General features: G+C 35.3%; 2 protein-coding genes across 2 annotated transcripts; one reads left to right on the top strand and one right to left on the bottom strand.

Annotated features, from left to right (window-relative positions):
* The first annotated feature begins 18 nt into the window (after nucleotides 1–18).
* Nucleotides 19–8,704, top strand: LOC106132357 (xanthine dehydrogenase). The gene is made up of 8 exons (XM_013331737.2): nucleotides 19–243; nucleotides 2,466–2,620; nucleotides 2,901–5,076; nucleotides 5,268–5,576; nucleotides 5,656–5,993; nucleotides 6,085–6,889; nucleotides 7,477–7,644; nucleotides 8,146–8,704. The coding sequence occupies exons 1-8, from the start codon at nucleotides 169–171 to the stop codon at nucleotides 8,194–8,196; spliced, it is 4,077 nt and encodes a 1,358-aa protein (XP_013187191.1). The 5' UTR covers nucleotides 19–168; the 3' UTR covers nucleotides 8,197–8,704.
* Nucleotides 8,281–19,685, bottom strand: LOC106132358 (transport and Golgi organization protein 1). The gene is made up of 13 exons (XM_060947844.1): nucleotides 19,502–19,685; nucleotides 17,524–19,422; nucleotides 17,008–17,204; nucleotides 16,407–16,698; nucleotides 15,333–15,529; nucleotides 14,464–14,595; nucleotides 14,018–14,166; nucleotides 13,668–13,769; nucleotides 13,086–13,294; nucleotides 12,322–12,451; nucleotides 11,826–11,999; nucleotides 10,840–10,958; nucleotides 8,281–10,559 (listed from the first exon to the last, which is right to left on the bottom strand). The coding sequence occupies exons 1-13, from the start codon at nucleotides 19,596–19,598 to the stop codon at nucleotides 10,516–10,518; spliced, it is 3,741 nt and encodes a 1,246-aa protein (XP_060803827.1). The 5' UTR covers nucleotides 19,599–19,685; the 3' UTR covers nucleotides 8,281–10,515.
* Nucleotides 19,686–19,721: the final 36 nt, after the last annotated feature.

A 19,721-nucleotide genomic window follows, 5' to 3' on the forward strand; every position in this document is an offset into this window, starting at 1 on the left:
ATCTTAAGTTCTATTTGCTCCAAGCAAGGGGCACCCGATAATAGCCCCTAATATTAAAAAATGAAACAATTATTATTGCTTGTACATAAGTTGCAATAAGACAAGACAGTCGTATCTGTATTCTAGAGTGGGAAAGACGTGTCTTTAAATTCTAATTATAAATAAACTATGGGACTACTTAATGCGGAGGAAGAAACTGGTGAAGTTGCAACGGAATTGGTTTTCTATGTCAATGGAAAAAAGGTATGTTTTATCAAATGGTTAATTTGTGTACTGTTGTTAAGGAAAAAGTTATTATCTTCATGGCAAAGAGCATTAATTGTATAATATCTCGGCCTACAAGTCTTTTGCCGTATAGAGCATTCTTTAAAGAATTAAGATGCTATGCAACACAAAGTCTAAAATACAAGTTGGTATTTAAAAAAATATCTAGAAGAATGTAAATGTTCACTGGCAAGTAACTAAGTTTAAATTATTTATTTTAAAATCTCAATGGTACCTGTTAAAAAGATTGTGTAAGTATTTTTTTACAATATTTTTTTTTTTATTTTAGTTTTAATTTTTTAATTAATTGTATTAATTTAAATTCTCTTCTTTATTTAAAGATGATTTATAGTCTGTTATTAGCCTAAACATAGATTTTTCATTTTTCTTTCAAATTTTTTCCACCTGTTAAGACTCACTCAAAAACACTCTTTACTCTAAATACCTTAAAAATCTATCCATATTTCTATGCCGCTCATTCTTCATAACTAATTATTATACTTTAAAAGCAAAGTTTATTACTTTAGTTTGTATTTTAACAAATAGGCTCAAAAATTACTGAACCGATTAAAATGAAAGTTGGACAGCAACTTTCCTACGGGAAGCAGGATTTAAATTTTATATTGAGTAAGTAGGTACTTATTAAAATCAGAACAAGTTTGTCTTTGTAATACACGCTCAAAAACGAGCGAACTGCTAGACGAATTTTGATGCTACTTTTTTTATAGAATAAGTAGGTGTTAAACCTGGGCGCATCGTTTTAGTAACTCAAATACCTCATTTTGTACCATGAACGACACTTCCACGCGAATTAAATTGCGGGCAACAGCTAGTGTTAACTAAATGCCTTATTATTTCAAATACAGTTTGAGCATCTAGTCGTACTTAGTCAAAATTGCAAGAAAAGACTTATAAAGTAATTCTATTAGATAGGTATGTACCTAAAATTCCAATTTTGTGATCATATTTCAGACCTTACTCGAAAGTTTGCAACGTTGTTTATTTGATAACGTAAGAAAGGATTCAAATAACATTAACATAATGACTTAAGTACACACGAAAAGCGTACTAGGTAATTATGATAAAATAAAATTCTTAGATAAACCACACATTAAATTTATCAATGAAATGTTTGGTTTTGCTCCCGTGGGAATTTTATAAAATATATGTTAGTAACTCCTGAACGTTTTATACACAAACAAAATTCTGTGTGGATATGACATGGGCTACAGTCTATACGTGTAGTAATATATATAATCTATAATATTAACAGTGTACTCAAAAGGGTCGACCACAAAAACTTAAAACACAAAAATTAATAATCAGAAATCTGATAAATTATAAGAAGTTGATAACCTAAGAATTATACAGTCGCGTAAATAATATACTTATAATATACATAAATGCTTTTTAGCATAAAATAAATGTGACACTAATGTCCCGAAACCTAAAAAAATCTAAAGTAACTGATATCCCGCAATAGCCAGCACGATTATTCTCTTATTTATCTCTAACTTTTGTCTAGTTTATTTGATCAAAATTAACCTACTTTTTTAGTTGGGCAATTTGATAAAAACGATAATAAAAAGTACATAGCAACTAGCAATAGACTTAAATTTTCCACTGGCTTTAAATTTTTACTCACTTATCCATACATACATATAAACATGTCTTTATGCCTCACAGGGTAGACAGAGCGAACAGTCTCGAAAAGACTGAAATGTCACTGACTAATACTTTCACAAAACGTTTGTAGTCTTTTTTATAATTTGTGCGTTTGCGTCAGTCTACTTCTGAGATATCCTACAAGTTGCCAACCTTGATAGTATTGACCCTTAGCCTCAAATTCAAATTGATAGGTATATAATAATATCTATATTTTGCCTGATGGAATAAACATCAGACTTACATTATTGATTACATCATAAACTTACATAGGTATCTACTATATCTTATTGCATTAAGTACTATCATGTTGCACTATTTGTTGTTTAAGCATTTAAATTAACAAAAATGACATACCTAGTTACTACTCATGAAATAAACCTTCGTAAGTATGAATTGCATTGATATCATGGAATAACTATTTACTTAATAGATCTATGTCGTATTCAATAATGAATGTTCGTTTTTCATCATGACTAGATCAGATATTGAACCCTGCTAATATGTTGATTCATAAGTTGCGCACTGAATTCCAGGTCATAGAACCACGCCCTGATCCGGAATGGACACTGCTATGGTACCTGAGGAAGAAGCTGCGCCTCACGGGGACCAAACTGGGATGCGCCGAAGGTGGCTGCGGCGCTTGTACAGTAATGGTCTCCAAATACAATCGCAAAGAGAAGAAAGTTATGTATCCTTTTAAAAAAAAACATTATTTTATTATCAGAAACATATCTAACAAATAAAGAGGCAAACTTTGTAACTCTTTGTTCAAATATTCGTAAATACTTAACCGATCATGATAATTAAAGGCAATTGTATGTCGAAAGTACAATACGTGGAGACACGCATAAACTAATGCGACCGAATCTTAAGTGCTACATCATATCGAAAGTGGTGATAATGGAATTCATTACATGGCAATCACTAACAAAACATATTATACGGTTTTCTTGACTCTTTTACTCCAGTCATCTTGCAGTCAATGCATGTTTAGCTCCAGTTTGCGCAATGCACGGATTGGCAGTTACAACAGTCGAAGGCATTGGTTCCACCAGAACAAAACTGCATCCAGTACAAGAAAGGATTGCTAAAGCACACGGATCTCAATGTGGTTTCTGTACCCCAGGGATCGTTATGTCCATGTACACATTACTAAGAAGCTGTCGCCACATTAAATACGCTGATATCGAAGTAGCTTTCCAAGGAAATTTGTGCAGATGTACAGGCTACAGAGCTATCATAGAGGGATACAAGACTTTCCTTGAAGATTGGGAAATGCAGCAAGTAGCTAATGGTGCTAACGGAAATACAAATGGAAATCAAAAGGGAGTATGTGGTATGGGAAAAGAGTGCTGCCGCAATAAGAAAGATGACAACAGTGAAACGCAATATATTTTCGACAGATCGTCATTTTTACCATACGATCCCAGTCAAGAGCCAATATTTCCACCGGAGTTAAAATTATCTGATGCATATGATAATCAGTTTTTAGTATTCAAGGGATCAAAAGCAACATGGTTTAGGCCTATCGAATTAGATACTATATTAAGGCTTAAAGAAAGATTTAACGATGCGAAAATTGTTGTAGGAAATACCGAAGTAGGCGTTGAAGTAAAGTTCAAACATTGCATATACCCAACAATCATTATGCCTAACTGTATTCCGGAAATGAACGATATTGTAGAAAATGCAAACGGGTTAACTATTGGCGCAGCTGTCACTTTGATGGACATGGAAAAAAGATTTACCGAATACATTAATATCCTTCCAAAATTTAAAACAAGAACACTGTTGACTATAAAACAAATGTTGAATTGGTTCGCTGGCAAACAAATACGCAATGTAGCAGCAATAGGAGGAAATATTATGACTGGCAGTCCTATATCCGATTTAAATCCAATTTTGATGTCTTTGAAAGTAAAGTTTAACTTATTAAGTAAAGAAGGTGGTCACCGTTCAGTGTTAATGGATGAAACGTTTTTTACTGGTTACCGGAGAAACGTAGTCAAGCCAAATGAAATTTTATTGTCCATTGAGATACCATTTTCAAGAAAATATCAATATTTAAAAGCATATAAACAAGCCAAAAGGCGAGAAGATGATATTTCTATTGTGACTTCGGCGGTAAATGTAGAGTTCGAAGATAACACAAATGTCATAAAAAATATTACTATTGCGTATGGTGGAATGGCCCCAGTGACTAAAATTGCCACAAAAACCAGCAAATCTTTAATTGGAGAGAAATGGAACGAAGCTTTGCTAGAAAAAGCTTACGGTCACTTGTTGGAAGAATTACCGTTACCACCTTCAGTACCTGGAGGAAATGTACAGTTTAGGCAAGCTCTGACCATGAGTTTATTTTTAAAAACATATTTGGCTATAGCTAAACAAATGTCACAAGACTACATCCACGAAGACCTCATCAAGCCATACCACAGCAGTGGAGCTGAACAATTTCATGGCAGTTTACCCAAAAGTGCTCAATATTTTGAACTAGTAGGGGATAAACAGGTCAAAAGTGATGCAGTTGGTCGACCTATACAGCATATGTCAGCATATAAACAAACTACAGGAGAAGCTTTATACTGTGACGATATGCCTACAGCTGAGAATGAATTATACTTAGCATTTGTACTGAGTACCAAAGCACATGCAATATTAAAATCTGTTAATGCGACAAAAGCATTAGAGCAACCAGGAGTGGTAGCATTTTATTCAGCCAAAGATTTGACTCCGGATCAAAATAAAATTGGACCAATATTTCATGACGAAGAATTATTTGTCAGTGAGAAAGTGACAAGTCAAGGACAAACAATTGGGGTTATAGTAGCAGAAGACCAAGCCACAGCCCAAGCAGCCGCTAGGATGGTCAATATTGAATATGAAGAACTTCAACCTATAATAGTCACTATGGAAGATGCAATAAAATATAATTCATTTTATCCACAATATCCAAAAACAATAAAAAGAGGTGACGTTAAATCTATATTTGAAAATCCAAATTATTTAATAATAGAAAACCAGTGCCGTATGGGTGGTCAAGAGCATTTCTATTTAGAAACTCATGCAGCATTCGCCATACCAAAGAAAGAAGATGACGAGATGGAGGTATTTTGTTCCAGCCAGCATCCTTCAGAAATTGCGGTAAGCCAAGTTTAAAATTTCAACGCCTTCTTTTTAATAATAAAACTTCAATTAAATACACACTTTATTTCTGATGGCATCAAATAAATAAAATATTTTGTATACTAGTATCTCTATGTAGTTATAATGAAATCGGCGTTTGCCTTTTATTAAAAGTAGAATTCTAATTTTCTTATCTTTTTTATCTTCAGAAACTCGTCAGCCATATCCTACACGTACCAATGAACAGGATATGCGCACGTGTGAAACGTATGGGAGGGGGGTTCGGTGGTAAAGAATCGAGAGGCATGCTTGTTGCACTGCCTGTATCACTTGCGGCACATCGACTGAACAGACCGGTGAGATGCATGCTGGACAGAGACGAAGACATGCAGATGACAGGAACACGCCATCCATTCCTTATAAAATACAAACTGGCTTTCACAAAGGAGGGTAAAATAATGGGAGCTATTGTTAATATTTATAATAATGGCGGCTACTCAATAGACTTGTCTGGACCAGTAAGTATAACAATATTGTTTTAATCTGCTTAAAACTAACTGCTTATCGGCATATTACCAAGTCTTATAACATTTTTAGGTGGTTGAAAGGGCAATGTTCCATTTTGAAAATGCATATTACATTCCAAACGTGGAAGTAACTGGCCATGTCTGCAAAACCAATTTGCCATCGAACACTGCTTTTAGAGGATTTGGAGGGCCGCAGGGAATGTTTGGAGCCGAGAACATGGTGAGAGACATCGCGCACAGGTTGGGACGACTTCCAGAAGAAATAAGCAGGCTCAATTTATATCAAGAAAACTTTACAACTCACTATGGTCAAAGTTTGGTTCACTGTACGCTTCAGAGATGCTGGGATGAGTGCATTGAAAAAAGCAATTTAGCAGAGAGAAAACTGAACATTGAACAGTTTAACAAGTAAGTTTAACATTGGTCATTTAAAAACGTTTCCACTATATTGATTGATATAGATTTTATCTAATTTATTCGACGACAATATTTATTTCAGACAACATCGCTGGCGGAAACGAGGTATAGCTATAGTCCCAACCAAATTCGGGATCGCATTTACAGAAAAAATGTTGAATCAAGCCGGAGCTCTAGTGTTAATATATATTGATGGATCTGTCCTTTTATCACATGGGGGCACTGAAATGGGACAAGGCCTGCATACAAAGATGATTCAAGTTGCTTCTCGTGCTCTCGGCGTCGACGTTTCCAAAATACACATCAGTGAGACTTCGACGGATAAAGTTCCAAATACATCGGCGACAGCCGCCAGCGCGGGCTCCGATTTAAACGGTATGGCCGTTCTTGAAGCGTGCCAGAAACTGGTCAAAAGACTCCAACCTTACAAAGAGAAGAATCCAGAAGGAACATGGGAAAAATGGGTTTTAGCAGCTTGGCTCGACCGAGTCAGCCTGTCGGCTACTGGATTCCACGCGACACCTGATATCGGCTACGACTTTAAAAACAATATTGGGAAGCCCTTCAACTACTTTACTTACGGCGTGGCGTGCACGGAAGTAGAAATCGATTGTCTCAGTGGCGACCACCAAGTAATAAGAACGGATATAGTAATGGATTTGGGTGAAAGTTTAAATCCAGCCATAGACATAGGACAAATCGAAGGAGGTTTTATACAAGGTTATGGATTGTTTACAATGGAGGAATTGATATATTCTCCAACTGGAACCCTGTATTCCCGTGGTCCAGGAGCTTATAAGATCCCTGGCTTCGGAGATATCCCCCTTGAATTTAATGTGTCTTTACTCAAGGGTGCGCCAAATATGAGAGCTGTTTATTCATCCAAGGTACATTTTTTATTTATAGACTTTATTTCTCATTTCATAAGAAGATACGGTTTACAGTATTTGATATTAGAATAAAATAGATATATTTTAAAAATTTTGGAAACAAGGTATCGCTATTTTGAAAATCTCTTAAATCTTAAATCGTGGATGAATGCACATTGTCAACATTTAAAAATGTGAATGAGTATAAAACTAATGATTTAAAAACGAATGTTATGTTAAATAGACATAGATAAAATATGTACGTACTGTACAAATTATGTCAAAACCATGTCAAAAATTTACATACATTTAAGAGGCAATTATATCAAGCTCGAGCCACACATGTTTATCATTACATCCTCCGTGCTGTAATAGGCTTCGTTAAAAAGCTCATCTTTAATGAGCTTTTTGAATTTTCTATCAGGCATTTCAATAACACCTTTTGATTATTTATTATAAAATCTTATACAATTCATCAGAAATGATTTTCCTACCTTAACCTTAATATTTTGGTACTAAGTTAAATTCTACATCTATGTAGTTCAATATAAACATAACCATAAAAAAGACACGACTTACCCATATATTTGACATTTGCATTTCAGGCGGTCGGCGAGCCACCACTTTTCCTCGCGTCGTCCGCCTTCTTCGCCATACAAGAAGCCATCCGCGCCGCCCGCGCCGACGCCGGCGTCCCGCTGGACTTCAATATGGACGCGCCCGCCACTTCTGCCAGAATACGCATGGCCTGTGAGGACCATATCACTAAGAAGGTAGTCTTTTTGAAAATAGCTTCGTCAGATTTTCATCATTTCTCGATATTAATCATATACATGCATTTGAAAAATCAACCTTGTACGAAAATGTAACAAGATAAAATAATAAACGCTAATCCTCATCATAATAAGATCTCTCCATCAAAAAATATAATAATTAAAGGTACTCACACTTATTTGTTTGATAGCAGAAAATCACGTCCACACAAGAGTAAAAACAAAAATTAAAACTGCGAAAGTGTTAAAACTAAAATTAAGACTTCTCAGTCGCAAAGTTCTAGTGGGTCATCACATTTTATATGAGCAACTTGTTCGCGTTGAATAATATCACTGTGTTATTAAAAGGATTACAAAGTATATTTGTTAAAACACTTTTGTCTATGAAGGTAATCAATGAGATTATTATCATTTAGTATAACGTTTTCCTAACTATTTTCATCTCAGTGTTTTTTCTGAGGAACCAAAAATAATAACTTATGAAATGTTTTTTTTTTTCAGTTAAAGACGCCCGATGAGAACAGCTTCGTGCCATGGAACGTAGTCCCATAATTTTATTCAACCAAAATATCGAATAAATGTATGCAGTCCCAAAAATTATGAAATCAGTTAGAAGGGTTTACAAAAATATATTCATTGAGAATAGATAAAATTATTTATTAAAATCATATCTAATATATTACATTAGTATTTTAATATGAGAATTCTGTAACAGTTTAACGCTGTTCTAGAATCTCCAATATCGGTCTACGTACTGACTATTAACAATATTAAATAAGTTAGACACACAATCAATGCGTTCACAGAAAATAAAACAGATCAGGAGCTTTGTAAGAACTATATTAATTATGGATTCATTAGATTATTACTCGTATTGATACTCTTATTCAGAGTTATGGGAAGGTTAATTTTACATGAACAACTCAGGTACCAAAAATAAAAAAACTTAGGAACATAATTTTGTCTTTGGTTATACAAAGACTATTTGAAAAGTATTTGCAAATAATGGCTTGTGGTTATGTGGAATACATTGTTATAGCTACTACTACGTAAAACGACGTGCCATTAGAAAAACTGGCAAAGAATTTATATAATGATGCAATTTAGAAGATTGTCAGACTTTTCTTATTGGAACGAAATTTAGTTAATATAACTAGTTTAATGAGGAAAAAATGTTAATATTTTATTTCATACTAGGCAGTGAAGACGGGTTACAAGACAATTGATAAAAAAAAATGTACTTGCCATCTAATTATTTTTGGTGGGCTGATTGCGTATTCGCCAAAATATGACGAGCACAAATAAACGTAGATGTTACTTATTTCAATAAATACATAAATTCCGTATATTATTTTTTTATTTACTCGCACGTACATTACCGACATTATACCTAGATAGACTTAAGGACACAAAATCAATGAGAATTATAAAAATAAACTATTTCATTCAAAATACTAACTTAATGAAAATAAAATAAATATACAGATTGCCTTACAAGACTTCACAGAATAAATTAAAAAAAATAAATGGTGCATTTTATGTGTGTCATACCAAATAATTAAGATTTCTTCGCCTAATATTACTTTGACACGAAAACATAGAGCTGTAATTGCAAGCACTTTTACTACAGATTTGAATTCCAATAGTCCACCCAGACGAGATACAAACATGAAACAATTTAATATCCGTGCCAATCAAGAAGGCATATAACTCATCAATACCATTTTTTTTTTATCTTTTAAGCAATATTAAAGCTGTTTTACTTATCCTAGTCTTAATTGGTTTGGATATTTGAAGAAATAGATTTTAAATGATAAAGTTTTTGTGATGAAGTTACTATGATGAGCTAGAAAATTTACCACTGATTTACTTAAACTTTAGTCTGGTTGGAAATTATTGTTTAGGATATTATAGACGCTGTCTACCATCATAAACAAGACACGACATGTTCAAATATAGTAGTAGTTGTAGCTATATCTTCTCTATAATTTTTAAAAGCAAATGTCGATAGTTTCGTTTTTCGTATCGTTTCTTGTGTAGCCTTTATAATGAACTCATTTTACACTACTGCTCAAAAAAGGAGTGCTTAGCTTTCAGGATTCATTTCCAACGTTATTCAACTTTAAAAGATTGTTAAATTCCCGTGTGATTATATTGTAATAAGCAGACATGTTTCTCAAGTGATTAAGTACACTCCTGTTATTATTACCAGGTTTATAAAGACAGTACATTAAAAAGTAGATTCGGTAGTAAGAGGGCGTATCACGTTCAGTGTTGCTATAAACAAATAATATTTGTTGTAATGTTCAATGTTGCCTAATATTTTTACCACCAAACGGTGGTACGCCCTATTAAGTCCGAGGGTGCAATATTTAGTTTAAACGCTATAATTGTGTTCTATGTTGGCCCTAAATGATACAATACATTGTTCCAGTCAGTTTTATAAATACATTTACCTACTCCTCGAGCAACTTTAAATGCCAAAAAGCAACGTCTACTTGCTTTACAATATTCTGTGTAAGGGCATTTCGTTGGATTTTGCCTTAAAATTAAGTTTAAGCGGCGGTAAAGTACAGGTGGTATATAAACATATTTATAAACTTATTTATGTAAATAATTATGGAAAGTATCGAGTATATAACATGTGTTCTTAACAGCTATGAGTCATGTGTTATACCAAATATATTTACCACAAATAAACAATGTCACTTTATAAAGCATTTCTTAGATCGACAATTTATAGTTGCTCGAGGTCCTCATAATTGCCGAAAAAGCTCCCTTAGACCAATTAATTTGGCATCGATACATAAAACACGATTTTTCATTGCAACTGCCTAACAATTTATTCTTCTATTAAAATAATTTAGACGTTCACTTGTCCGATTCCGATGAACAGCCAGAACCTGAACTAGGGCCTGAAATAAGAAAAAATACATATTGTAAAGAAATAAGTTGACTTGTTGACCGATTGATTAATGTACTCATTAATTGTTGCAAATGGTTTCGTGGGCCGTGGCGCAAAAACGACGTAGAACAGTACTCTTATAATAAAACAGAAACATGCTGTATTTCATGAACCTTAAAGCAAAGATAATTAATTGTCTGTAAATAAAAGTGTGCGAAAAGACTGCCTTTGTACCGATTTTTTTTCAGACGTTTCTTGCAGACTTGTTGCACTAGATTAATATAGTATACCTGAATGCCTGGAGTAGGGCCGCCGCCGGCGCGGCCCCCGCGAGGGGCTGTCGGAGTTGTACTCGGTCTCGGTGTCGGGCGGCGGCTTGCGCGCCCGCGACCCTCTGCCCTCCTCGTACCTACACAGGTACAGCGTCAACTTTGATCTTATTCTACAACGCCAATCACAATAATCGAGACTATATTATTCCGTTCATATCTAATCGGAATAAAAGTCAATCAATACTTATACTTAAGAAGGTATAGACCTTCAACACATAATGTTTCTCCTCCTTTTCACCATGTTGCCTTCACTCAGTTTCCTTTAGGTGTAAGGGAATGAACTTAATTCTAGCATAATAGATGAATAAAATGGAACGTTCCAAGATAAGCAAGATGGAAGCCTAAATATTCTAAGAAAACATAATTCCTTTACTAAATTTAAGTAGTAAGTGATGCAATAAAACAAAATAAAAAAAGGTTAAGGTCTACCTTCGTCCAAAACATAATATGTTTATTTAGGGTCAGCATTGATAACTACTGGTACAAAGTAAACATTGTTTTACTTATAGAGGTGAAAAGTTATCTTTATTATGCCCCCAGTCACCTATGAACTATGTACGTCATTCATTAGAAAAATATCATACATAATTAAGGCGTAGACAGGCCTTCTGACAACGCCTAAATTATTTAATTATAAGTACCTGGGCGACTGCGCTCAGCTCGATGTTTTAATGACATCAGAAAAACCACAAAAAGAAAGCATTTTGTTTTTCTAGTAAATTAGCGCAAAAAGTTTTTGTGTCCAAACACTGTAAAAATTAAAATGTATGTTGGATCTGTCAATAGAATTTTTAAGTCCGTAGGCCATCAAAATAGGTAAATTAGATTTTGAGATAATCACAATTTCGTTAAAAACAAAAGTGTTCACACAGTCAAGTTCGCGGAGAACGACTAGTTCTTAACCTTTAGAACAGATAGCGTGAAGTGAAGGTGAATGAATTTACCTTCGTCTGGAGTGCGGCGAGTATGGCGAGCGGCGAGATCTGGGCGAGTAGCGACTTTCAGGCGAGTACCGCACTGTTTCGGGCGAGTACCGTCTCTCAGGCGAGTAACGGCTCTCGGGCGAGTACCGGCTTTCGGGCGAGTAGCGGCTTTCCGGCGAGTAACGCCGGTCGTATCTGTAATTTGGCAACATTTATTTATTTATTTATCTGCTTTTGTAGGTAATTTTATGTACGTTTTCGGGGTCCACCTATCATCACAGGCAGATCATTAGAAGTAAGCCAGTATTTTGACCTCCGCAACTCTATTTACTAATAAACTTAGCTTGGATAATGTGTGGTCGAGAAATTCCTATATGAAGTCTTAATCAGAACAGAACACCGGTTATGTTATATACGGTTACGGACCGAAGAAGTCCGCGCGACACCGCGTCTATTGCCAGCCAGAACTTCTGTCGGACAACATCGTATTTCTGTTGGAAGTTGAAAGCAATCATACCTGAGCGGGCGGGGGGAGGGCAGGCGGCCGAGCGGCGGGGGGCGCGGCAGGGGCGGCAGCAGCGGCGGCGGCAGGAACGACAGCGGCAACGGCGGGGGCACCGCGCCCGGCTCCAGCGGAGATGGAACTTCTGTCACATCATTAACGATAAGTCAACCATCAATAAAAGTTATATAAAACTCTTGTATAGCTTACTAAAAGACTGAGCCGTGTGGTTCCCGGCACCAGTACAAAAAAGAATAGGACCACTCCATCTCTTTCCTATGGATGTCGTAAAAGGCGACTAAGGGATAGGCTTACAAAATTGGGATTATTTTTTTAAGCGATGGGCTAGCAACCTGTCACTATTTAAATCTCAATTCTATCATTAAGCCAAATAGCTGAGCGTGGCTTATCAGTCTTTTCATGACTGTTGGATCTGTCTACCCCACAAGGGATATAGACGTGACCATATGTATGTACGTATGTAAAAGACTGAGTGACATAAAACGTAGTGGCAAAAAAACTGAGCGTGAAAAGCGGAAATTCAACATGTATATTTTTAAGATGTTAAGGTAATGTGTTAGAGCGAGGAGGCCATGTCAGGTCCCACGGAGACCAGTTTCCGCCTCAACGCCGACGCCTCGTCTCACGTCGCTGACGCTTGTTCTCTTAGTGTAACACACTAAAAGAAACAAACTGACTGCACACTCATGATTCAGCCCATACGTGTTCCGAGCTCGGTCCTGATGTGTGGGGAAAGACCTTGAGAGAAACAAACTGACTGTGCAAGGGGGAGGAGGCGGTCTCAGGGCCGACCGAGGCCAGTTTCCGCCTCAAGGCCGCGGCCTCGTCGCGGGCCGCGTCCGCCTCGCGCCGCGCCGCGCGCGCCTCGAGCCACGCCGCGTGCGCGCGGCTCTCGATCTCGCTGACGGCGCTGCGGCGGCTAGACTCTTGTTCGGCCAACTCTAATGTCAGAGCATCGCATTTCTCCCTGAAAAAATAATATATATACAGAACCAATTCCGAGATTTGCAATAGAAATAATGAGGGTGAGGGTAGTAGCATAAAAGGAAATGGTTTTATATCATCATCCCTTCTCTCTGGATGGAAGTCAAACCGCTGTAACTTTGATTTGATTTCGATGGTAGATTCGTTAATACAAAATGTATAGAATGAAGCTTCTAAAAACACACACGCCGAAAAACACTAACCGCAAATCCAACAAAGATCATAATGCTCTTTTTATTCCTTAAGTAGACGCTACATAGTTTTATGAGCTGGAAAAAAGGCTTCGTTGACTGCTATAAAAATATTATTATTTCATTAAAATGCAATAAAACCAAGAAAATATTTCCGTTACTCACTTGTATCTCTGCACTTCTTGCTGCAATGTTTCAATCTTCTCTACAGTACTGGCTGATTCACCTTGTTTACTCAACCACAACGACTCTTTGGCACCGAGTTCCCTTTAAAAAAGTTAAACTCATTGAAATAAATTTTATAAAAAACATTTTTATCAATTTAATAAAGTTACGAAAAATACGATTTAAAAAAATCGTTAAGTGTTATTTTACTAAATATTTTTATCATATTTGATTTTGATTGCTGCACCATTGTAGAGAAATATAATGCAGAAAAGAGTTCCGCTCTTTTCTGTCACCTTAAATTTTTATATACATGTTTCGAAAGGTAAATTCTACTTAAGAAATCTTACTTGACAAGCTCATTTTCCCGCTCCTGGAAGTATTTCCCGAGGACTTCGAGGCGGGTTTGCGCCTCCGTGGCCTGTTGACTATTGATCACTAGTGACTCTTGAGCAGCCTTCAATTCTTCTGACAAACGGGTGCGTTCTTTCAGTTCAACCTGGGTGATTTTAATTTTTATTGACATAAAAGATTACATAACTACTTATTATAATACAAAGTCTGTTTCTAAGCTTTCTTCTTTTATAGCGTGTAACAGTTCATAATTTTAATGCACTTTTTTGTTATTTAGATAATATATTCAGTTTATACAAAACACACTTCAAAAGATACAGAGCAAAACTTTGCAAATACTAGATGAACGTCAGTATCAGCTAAATAAAAATGTTAATTTTGATCTATAAAACATGAACTATTTATAGGTTACACACTAAGCTAAATGTATACATAAACTTACCTGGTACTTCCCCTCATACTTTTGTTTCTCCTCTAACGCTTTAGATAGCTTGGCCTTGATTTCAGTGTGGTCGATCAGCGATGTGACATCCATATTAGACGGCATCCCCCCCTTTAGTTCTTTGATGACATCCTGTTCAATGAGAAATGGGAACTTGTACGAAATGAAATTTTTGGGCTGCGTCGATTTTATGAATAGGTTCGACTGGCAAAGAAAGCCAGTATGGCATTAAGTCCACCTGTTATACATTTTATGTGCAATAAGCATAAATATATATTCAATCTTAGCGTAACAACAGATCATCATTCGTTGTGACTTGCATCATCATCTAGCGTTAGTTAAAGGTTAACGCTCTCATTGTTGCGCCTGACCCTGGATTAGGCAATTTTTACACGCAAAATACCATCTCGCCTCCATAGGCAGAAAGACGTAAATCCTTAGAAAATGAAGAGTCATGGGTACCATAGATGTCCGCTCGTATATTTACTTTTTCAACCAATATATTATTTCGATTTCTTTGACATTTCAATTAACCTCAAAGGTAAAGCTGATAGAATCTTTTTGCTTTGGTTGTTGTACTAGAATAAAATACATATGTTCTTAGTGATCTCGTACGATTCCCTTACCATTTGAAAACGACACTCTGTACCATTTCTATACTAACTACTACCGTGCTAAATAAAATCTCCAACACGAAACCAGAACCTTACGCATAAATATCAAGTGTTAATGCTTTACCTATTCTTAACTACCGGGAACCACACGACACTGTCTGTATCAGTTCCTTTATATATACCTACTACATTACTAAATAAAAAGTTTTCACCAAAAATCGAAGGGTCAATAAATATGAAGTGTGAAAACCTTACCTTCAAAGCTGTTATCTCATGCTTCTGCAGTTCAATGGTATTGTAGGCTTCTGTCAACTTCTGTGTGACGTCATCCATCTGTTTCTTCTGCTTCTTGAACTTGTCCAGAGCCGACTCAGCTGACACGTACTTCAACTGGAAATTGTCTCTATCCCGGCTCACTGAGATCAATTCCTCTTCAAATGCTTGGATCTTAGCTAAAATAAAAACGAACGCGAAAGTGAGTTTTTTGTTCGGTATCTCGTGGGCCACGCTTTTGCTACTAAATAAATCTTATTGAAATGATGCAAACACGTAGAGGAAGGAAACACACAAAGAGAAAGATATGTTAAATAATCTTTCGGCGCGTGAAAATATGCAACACAAGATGCGCGACCTCGAAGAAGTAGTGCAAGGAAAGTATTCAGCTCGATGCAAATATAAAGACATATCCTTCCGTCGACATTTGAAACACACTGGTGCAACACACCTACACCACACATGGCAATCTTTAAATACACACATAAAATTACGTCAATATCCTAGGTACTAGAAGGTAGACAGAACCAAATGACTAGAAAAGACTGAAAAGCTACATTCAGCTGTATGGCTTAATGATGGAATTCAAATAGTAACAAGTTCATAGCTCATTGCCTACAATAATCCTAAGTTTATTAGCCATTCCCTTAGTCGCCTTTTACGACATCCATGGTCAATAAACTACTAACTAAGACAACATTCTGCAGTTTCGGTGGATAAACATATTAAACCCGATAGACAGTTTTTGTAACCACAGGTCACCAAAATAAACATTGTAAGCATAAAAATGGTATTATCTAAACCTTGAACGACAAACAATTGTTTGATAACACAAGAGGTAGATTATCAGACAATTGTTTCAAACAAGATAAAGATCAAGTGATATTTATTACACAATAAATACCGTGATGTTTTTTCTATATGCTTAGCATACATTTCAAATTAAAGGAAGGAAGAAGAGCCATGACATGTTAACCCCCCACCTATATCTGTCTTTTATGCGTGTGTGTGTATGCTGTGTAAGGAAGTCATATATATTATTAAAAAAACACAAACCATTTAATTCATTAATATGCTCTTCTGATGTAGCTCTCTCTCCCAAGAGCTCACTGAGAGTATTCTCAACTTCGCTCAGTGTGTTTTGGAGTTCCCCTGCAGTATTCTCTGACACCCTGAGTAGTTTCTCGTTGTCATCCAAAGAAACCCTCAGCCTGTTATTTTGGGCTTTCAATTCATTAATTTCTTCTCTCAATGACTGCACCATATCGTCCATTCCAAAAGAGCTGTCTTCAATGCCAGCCAGTTTGGTCTTTGTAGCAGTAAGCTCCTCCTTAAGGATCTCACTCTCCTATAAGATACAGCTTTATTTTAATTAAAAAAGCAGGATCATATCATTGTTTCATGAAATTATGTATTCTTGATTTACAGATAAACTTACAAAACTGAAATTTGATAAGTGAAATTTTTTTAGACTGAATCATTATTATTTAATCAGCTTGTAGTTTGATATTACCTACTATTAACATTTTCTTTTATAAGATCATTCTGTGTTTATTTACTTGGATATGCTAGAAAAATTTCATATGCCATTGTATTATTGTATACTTTAAACAAGGAATTTTGTAATATTATTCATAATTTTCAAATATAAACAAACCTTTGTAGTGAAAAGCAAGTCCCTTTGCAGTGAATTTATTGTACCAATGAGTCGACCATCTTGTTTTCTGCTGTCAATGTAGTAATAGCCAAGAGTGAAGAGGAGCACTGACGCAGCAGTGGTAAGAAGGAAAGTAAGCAGTCTGTTATTACGTTCAGGCATCCCATCACAATATTCATTACTAAAACAGGTTTCTCCTGTAAAACAAATTGTATTTATTGTTAATTAAATAAAACTTGACTCTTACCTACTTGTCAATCAATACTTAATTTCAATGTTCAATTCTTATCAGTTCTAGCATGAAAGAACATTAACGAAGAACAAACATCACCTGCTTTTGAAATTGTAATATTAGTCTGTCATCAAATCAAAGCATCAAATGTTATCTTTAAATTTGTTCAGTTGTTTTATGATTCATATTATATTATGATAATTGTTGTTATACACTATAAAAGTATAAGGTATATAATGATTATGAGAATAAAATCTATTTTAGCAATAAAAATCTAGACTTACCTACAGAAGCAAATATTGCTTTAGTTTCTTCACTAGTTCCCATAACAGAATTAAATGTAGATATTATATAACTGAGTAAAGAGAATCCTCCATCATTTTCAGACTGATCTGTTACTACATTTTGATATGCTTCTGAATTATAAATATCATCAACAGGTGGAGCCTCACTAGATGATGGTAAAAAGTCAGCTATAGTAGAATATATTCCAGATAAAATACCACCTGAGCTATCTTCTGAAACAGGAGCTTCTGTGGTTGGGCTCGGCATGTCTGTTACAGCAACATCATCAAATAGGACTGAGGATGGTGGCATACTGTCACCTTGTTTAGGCAATTGACTAGAACTATAATCTTCGGTACTAGATTCTTGACTTGTGTATTCATAAACTGGTGCAACAGTTGAATCAAAATTAATATCATTATTCGGCGATTCTGTACTTATATCAGAAACTTCGTTCAAATTCGAATCTTCCGATGGAAAGTATGCTGGGATGACTGAAGGTAGTTTAGTTGTGGATTTAATTTGATCATCACCTGAATTAAAGTTATTTAAAATTTCTTCCATATTTGGGATATCCTGGTGTGATAGGTTTGGAGGAATTTCAGATCCTGGAATCTCTAGAGGTGTCTGAATTTTATCTAGTTCCTGAAGGATTTCACTTCTGACGTTATTTTCTGAAGAATGAAGAAGTTCTGACGAAAAGTGTTCTGGAATTTGTTCAGTCAAACCTGGAGGAGTTTTTTCTGATGATGACAGAAGTTTGCTCTCTATTTCATTATTTGTGTTTTGAACAGTCTCTTGCACCATTTCCATGGTTGGTTGAACATTATTTTCAACAATATTAGAATTGTCATTAGGAATTACAGCTGAGGTTTCAGGAATTGATGACACAACATCACTTTTTTCAGTTGAAAAAATTGTTGGTGTTATATTTGCCACAGAATTTTGGTCAGTATTCACACCTATGACATTTTCATCATTGTCATTTTTAACACTATCCTGAATATTGTCAGGCACATTATTTAGGTCCTTAATTGTATTCAAGGGATTTTGAATATTACTATCAATGTCAGGTACATCTTTTACCTCACTGGAACCATTTAGAGGTAACTGTTTTTCAACATTGTTCAAATTTGATTTCAAGGTATTTAGTTCAACTTCTAAATTTGAAGGTACAGAATCATTTGAGATAACATTTTCAGGTGCACTATTATCTGCATTTTGTTTAGCAGGGAAAATGGCAGGTGGATGCCATGGCTCTTCTGAAATATTTTGTAAAGGCATATCTTTCACCAAATTTGCAAAGTTAGCATTACCAGTCTCTATGTTATTGCTTAAATGTTCTTGTACAGTTTTTTCACTTGGGGTTATCAGATTTTCTTTTTCCTTACTTGTTTGTATTGAGTCATCAATTATTTCGACTGATTGAGTTATTTTCTCATTTAACTGTTCACTTGCTTGTTGCACAATTTCTGATTGTTCATTTGTAATTGGTATACCAACATCAGGTCCTTGAATTGTGCTTAAAATTGATGCCTCAGTGGTAAAATCATTTGTAGGATCAGTGGTGGCTGCTTGAGATGATTCTGTAGAATATATAGTGGTACCTTCAAACACTTCATGAACTTGCTGTACTTTATCTGGTTGGACTTGAGACTGTTTACGTCGGATTTCAAGAGGCAATTTTAATAATTCTGCTGCCTTTACTATAACTTTACTTTCTCGAAGAAATTTTGAGTTAACAAACCCGGACTTTCCGTTGATATTGGCATACCATATATCTGGGTTATCTCCAGCTGATTTCATATAAACTAAAGCTTCGGCATTACCGGGAAACGACATGAATTCTGCATCGGCACTGTTGTAAGATAACAATGTCTTTGCTTTGGATATTGGAGCTGAAATAATTATATTGTAGAATAAATCAAATGTAATGTAGAAGGGTATTAAACAGATTGCAAAAAATAAATTACTTACAAGAACATTCTGTATTAACACAATATACTTTATCAGGCAATAGGCAATGTGACAGAGAAGCTGCGAACATTAACAGAATAATTCTAATTACAATCATATTCGCATTTTAATTATTATTTTCTAAAAAATCCTGAAAACTAGCTACACAAAACTGAACACAGGCCACATCATCTGTCAAATGTCAGTGTCAATATGAAAAAAACAATATGACAATGACAAT

Source organism: Amyelois transitella, chromosome 14 (assembly GCF_032362555.1).
Source record: "Amyelois transitella isolate CPQ chromosome 14, ilAmyTran1.1, whole genome shotgun sequence".
Taxonomy (NCBI): domain Eukaryota; kingdom Metazoa; phylum Arthropoda; class Insecta; order Lepidoptera; family Pyralidae; genus Amyelois; species Amyelois transitella.